The sequence below is a fragment of the Arvicanthis niloticus genome, chromosome 27 (assembly GCF_011762505.2).
Source record: "Arvicanthis niloticus isolate mArvNil1 chromosome 27, mArvNil1.pat.X, whole genome shotgun sequence".
NCBI lineage: Eukaryota > Metazoa > Chordata > Mammalia > Rodentia > Muridae > Arvicanthis > Arvicanthis niloticus.
This window is the reverse complement of record NC_133435.1, coordinates 25,112,927-25,118,926: the sequence shown is the minus strand read 5'-3', so window position 1 is coordinate 25,118,926 and position 6,000 is coordinate 25,112,927. Positions and strand designations below refer to the sequence as shown.

Sequence of the window (6,000 nt, the reverse complement as noted above, 5' to 3'; positions counted from 1 at the left end):
ACCAACCTTTATTTCTCCACCTCCCCTTCTTCTGGCCAATCACTGGCTCCAGCCTTTATTTTACAAATTAAGATGGGCAAAAGGTTCACTAGAAACGACTCACACCTCCTCTGCAGCCCTTCATAGGAAAGGGGAATTAGTATTAAATTACAAGGCCGGGGCTATCCACAACACTGGCTTTACTTTGTATTCAGATTTCCCTCCACTAACAGATGGAAAAGATTCATTGCAGAATCTGATTTGATTTCTACAAATGATGGATGATTGTAAGTTCCCTTGGCATAACAGCAAGCATCTGTGCTTCCAGTGGAGAAACAGTTGTACAAGTCATTTGTAATAAGAAATGTTTCAAGTTCAATTTTATACTATAGGATTTTTAAGAAATGAGTAAATAGAAATATAAAGCAACGTCAGTGTCCCCGTCGGATATGTTGTTCCATGATTAAGATTCCTCCCATTTTTTTTTTTAAAGACAAAGGACGTTCTCGATTTTCGAGTAATTTCCAACTTACTGAATTTTAAATAACAAAAAGTAAAGGAAAGGAAAGGCAGAAGGCAAGGGCAAAGGCGATCATTAAGGCTGCTTCGTTTGGGAAGTTTATAAATTGTTCCTGGCACTAAAATGTAACCATAACTTGCCTTTAAATTGTAATTTATGAAACTGACCCAAATCACGTGTTATTTTGAAGTACCCAACTAGACTATTTCTCCTAGATTTCTGGGATATTCTTCTTTCGAGGCTCTTACTGCAAACACTGAGTAGGCCCATTCGTACTGTGCTTTTAACCCCCCCCCAAAAAAAAAAAGTTTGGGTTTGCACAGAAGGGCTGAAGCTCTCAGGGATTAGAAGCGGCTCAGGAAGCCAGCTGGGGCGGGGCCAGCGCTGCGCCCTCCGCCCCGCCCCCGCAACCGGCGCGCGTCCAGCTCCGCCCACACCGGTTACTAGGGACGCGTCGGTGTAGCCGCTATGGATCAGGACGAGGGGCTGACGGCCGTGGACAACATTGTCACACAGTTCAACACTTACGAAGACTTCCTGGACTCGCAGATCACCACGGTCGACCTGTACTACCTGGAGGTAAGCACGGAGCCCGCCTTGCCAGCCGCGGCGGGGCTTGGTCGCCCCCTGGCGGTGACGGCGCGCACCGAAGATCGCTGGCTTCGAGAAGCTTCCTCCGCAGGCTGCAGGAGTCCCCAGCCCTCCAAGCGTTGGTGTGCAGCACACAGGCTATTGTAGATTTGGTCCCTGTAAAATGGTAATCACGACGGAAGGCGAGAAACCAGTAGGACCGGTTGCTATGCGCACTTGAGGGCAGGGCAGCAGGAGGACTCAGTTGCGCGCGGGGAAAACGCAGTGGGAGAGATCTGCAAGTCAGAAGCCCCAAACTCCCAACTGCAGATCTCACAGCCTGGGCCCTGGCTTTCACAGAGGGAAAATCGGCCATCTCTTTATTGAGGACAAACAGAACATGCACCGTTCTGGGAGAGTAAACCATAGAGAAGTCTGGGAAGGATTTGAATCCGGCCAACTCCCCTCATTTTTCCTGTGCGCATGGCAGTTTAGCATATAGACACCCTTCCTTTTTTTTTTTTTGTTTTTTTTTTTTTTGTTTTTTTGTTTTTTTTTGTTTTGTTTATTTAAAAGAGAGAAAAAGGTCACACTATTTTAATAACAGGTATGGTCCACCAAGTAGATAAAGATGATATAAACACATACATGCCCCAAATGTTGGGAGTACTTAATTTCATAAATTGAACACTACTGAATATACATAAATAAGGTAAGGTAAAATAAACTGTAATTGACTTCCATAGCCCATTCTCACCAGTGGACAGATCATCCAGAATGAAACAAAACAAGACAAAACAAAACAAAACAAATGAACAACAACAATGGAACTTCAAATGTAAACTGTATCACAGATCAAAAGGACTTGACACACATCTATAGTTCATTCTACACAGCAACTGAAGAAACACACACTCAACAGCCCACGAGACTTCTCCAATAGAGATAACATTATAGGCCTAAGTCAAAGCTTTATATATATACAAAAGAATCAAAATGATATTCGGTGTTTTATTAGATTACAGTGGGATATTATTAGTTTGGTAACACGATAAGTTATAGAAACTATATAAAACCAGAAAAAAAAAAAAAATCCAACGTTCTCTTGAAGGATCCTTGAAGTAATTAGGGATAAAAATATAAAATTCTTACAATCAACTACAAATGAACTAAGACTGACTTTGGAATATGTCAAAGGCTATTCAAATTGAAAAGTCTACAACTATGTGCCTATGTTAAAAACTCAGAAAAGTCTCAAATAAACCAATAATCTGCTTTGTCTTAGACACACAAGAGAAAAGTAAATCTAAAATTTGTAACTGAAAAGAATAAAGCTCAGAGGAGTAATTAATGAAATGGACCCTGAAACTTTAATACAAAGAATCAAGGTAACAGAACTGGGTATTTGAAAAGATAAATAAAAATCAACATATCCTTACCAAAATTAACCAAATAAAAGGGGAAGATCCAAATTAATAACATTAAACATGAAAATGGGGCCATTATAAAAAATACTAATGAATTTTAAAAGATCACTAAGGGATATTTTAGAAACCTATATTCCTATAATATAGAAATATATTATAGAAATTTTCATAAGAAATGAATAACTTATAGATATATGACTTTAAAAAAGTAAACCAATAGGATATAATAATCTAAAACTAACTTACAACAGTGAATGAAATCAAGACAGACAGTCTAACAACTCAATAAAGTTCTGGACAAACATATTTAAAAATAAATGAACTAACACCAATAATCCTCATCTCATTCTTTTTTTTTTGTATGTAATATTTTGTCTTTTTTTTATTGGATATTTTATTTACATTTCAGATGCCATCCCCTTTCCCCAATTCCCCTCCCTAGAAAACCCCTATCCCATGCCCCCTTTTCCTTTTTGCTTTTATACAGTTTTTTTAAAATGTTAATCAAAGGCTTTATAAGTTTGGTAATGCTCAATCAGAAGTGTAACCCAATACCCAACCTAGATATATCAACTATCTTTGACTGGTGGAGACATGTGAACATCTGCCTCAATGTCACCCCTCCCTTTCTCTCTCTTTCTCTCTCTTTCTCTCTCTCATCACGTAGCTTTTCCTCTCCTTCTTCTCCTCCTCTCCTTACTCCTCCTCTTCCTGTCACCTTAGCTCCTCCTACATATCACCCTTCCTGTTAAAATAAAACTTTTCTCTCAAAATACAATTAGAGCATAATTATACCAATTTGTACCCGTGAGGTACAAGATAGTCCTAATACCCAGTCCATCATTTTGTTGACTAACCAGAACTTCTGTCATCTATCCTAAGTAAAACACTTAGTTCTGAACCTGGCTTTTTTCTTGGCTTAGAATGAATGTAAGCTAAAAACCATCCACTCAAATCTTTTATCTCAAAATAAATAGCCAGGATTGGCTATGAGACTATAAGTTTTCAACCCCGTCAGAAATCCAGAATGACTGAATTAACTGAAATTACAGAAAGCAAAAAGCATAGCTTCTAAACCTTAGCCAATTTATAGAGACCGCTGAACACCTGGACAGTCCTTATACTACAGAAAGTTGGAGCATCTGATCTTCTGCCTTCTGGCCCAGGATCATCTGACAGACCTTAGTGCTGCAGAATTATTAAGTGCTGATTATTCTGTCTAGGCAGATATAATCAGTCGACTATTCTGCAAGTGTGTTCTTTTCTGGACAGTAATTTGTCTGTAGATGGAAAGAGGCAATTCTTGCCTAGTGGCTGTCTCACCACAGCTGGAGTAACTCCAAAGATGCTCAATTTCTTCTTAGAATCCAAAGACAGGAAGCTGTCAGGAGCAGACAGGTCTCTAATCAAAATGAACATTAATACAGAAATGTTGTAACGTCAATTCTGTGGACTTCTGACGTTTTGAAAACCAGCTATCCATGTAAGGTAATCTGGACTGTTGTCTGTTAACTCCTTTCAGCTATTTCTAATAAAATATAGAAAACACCCTAGCAATAAACACCAAGCCATGAGTTTGCTATAGGCCGTTAACTCACAGGCTGACTATCTCAAATTAGTTAAGAAAGTTAAAGAAGAACTGGGTCTAAGCCTTGTATTCCTAAATGTGTTATATAGGCACAATGCCTATGAGAGTAACAATATTAATCTCACTTTTATATCAATAAGACACTGGTACCAACGAAAACCTTAAAATTTGAAATCAAAGTAAGTTTTGTAGCCTTGTATTCCTAAATGTAGACAGGTGCCAGATACCAAAATTAAATAAGGAGCAGATAAACCTTCCTTTTTAAATATGTGCCACAGTATGAAAATAATCTTAGATGAAGATAGTTTGTTCCTTTTGAAATTATTTGTTAAAATAGTTGTAAGTGGTTTCTAACAAGGCATGATTTCTGACAACAACAACATCACCAAACAACCAAGCTTTTACGCTTATTAGATGGGTAACCTAAAGTTCCATTTGTGTGTACACACCCATATGTAAAATGTCAGCGGGCAATCTGGAAGCAGTTTCTGAACTGTGGGTCCAGGGATTGAACTCAAAGTTTGACAACAAATACCCTTCCCTTCTCCCCAGCTGTTAGGCAATAGTTTAAATCCACAGATGTTACTTTAATCTTGGCATCTAAGCCACTGAAATGAAGAAAAAATTAATGCTGCTTGTCTGTGTTTACATACAACTTTTTGAAGGCTAAAAAGAGTCCCACAAAGGATGAAGTGTGAGTAATAAATCTCTTAATCGATAAAGTCATCTTTGTAGCTCGGGTGGGACATTGCCAAACTTAAGGCTAATTGGACAGATTTTAATTTTTTTTAAAGATAGATTTTCAGGTAAGAAACTAAAAATGTTAATGTTCATGAGAGGTGAGAGATTGTTATGCTATTACTAGATTAAATTAGAGGTGAGAAATAACTAAAGTTCCATCAGTCAGAACAGAGAATGGTAACACTGTTGAGGGAATGACATGTGCTCTTGTATTTGGAATTATTTAGATCTTTTTCATGTTCATAAAAAAATAAGATGAGGTTGAGTAATGATACAACCTGTGGGCGTGTCCCAGCACATAGCCAGTGTGGAGGTCAGAGGGCAACTTCTAGGAACTGATTACTTCTCAAACTCAAGTCACCAGGCATGGGGGCCAGTGCCTTTGCTTGTTGAGCCATTTCATGGACCCCGATGATAATGTTTAAAGTGCCATCTGTGGAGAGGTAGGTTCTTAAATGTGACTGCAAGGTAAGGGCCATTTAAATCACTTAGAAAGTAGAGTCTTCAGAATCCCTTCAATGATACCACAAGCAAACTACTCACACCATGCTATTTAAAGCAAACCCCCCTTTTTTTGTCATGAGAAATTGACTCAGGTTGCAGTGATATAATTTTTTTTAAGTAACACAATTATATTTATCTCATATAATGTGGTATTTTGAAATACACATGAAATATACATACTGTGAGAACATTTAAAATCTACTTCTTAGTACTTTCCAGACTATATTGTTATTAACTGTAGGTGCAGTATTTTGCAACAGATCTCTTGAGCCCACTTGAACGGGACAAATTTCAAATGGTAAATTAAAGATAAGAGTACTGTAATCAGGGGAGCTGTGACTTCTGAGACTTATTTTAAATCCATTTGTAGTCCTGTTTCTTCTGAAAAAGTGAAGGGGCTGGATTAACCACATTCATTATTCTTTTTTAAACTTAAAACTTTATTATGAAGATTGTACAAATTAGAAACACCACAAGGTGAAATTAGCCAGACTCAAAGTCTATGAATTATTTTGGTCAAATGATGAGTTGTCTACACTTTTAACCAATATCTTTCACCAGTCTTCTGTGCTACAATTGCCTCAATGGTTCTAGACTTGGTCCCTCTCACTCACCTCTGTGCACACAGGCTGTCTGAGGTACTCCATGAACATTTTATAAGTGCCCTGTCT

General features: G+C 38.0%; 1 protein-coding gene across 3 annotated transcripts in view; it reads left to right on the top strand.

Annotated features, from left to right (window-relative positions):
* Positions 1-928: 928 nt before the first annotated feature.
* The window catches only part of Cfap299 (cilia and flagella associated protein 299), a 471,810-nt gene continuing 466,738 nt past the window's right edge, over positions 929-6,000 (top strand). For 2 of the 3 annotated variants that reach the window (XM_076926435.1, XM_076926434.1), the window contains exon 1: positions 929-1,078. In XM_076926435.1, the coding sequence (XP_076782550.1) occupies positions 968-1,078 (111 nt within the window). In that variant the 5' untranslated portion in view covers positions 929-967. The remainder of the gene's footprint in view (positions 1,079-6,000) is intronic. The other variant, XM_076926436.1, reaches the window with a different exon arrangement.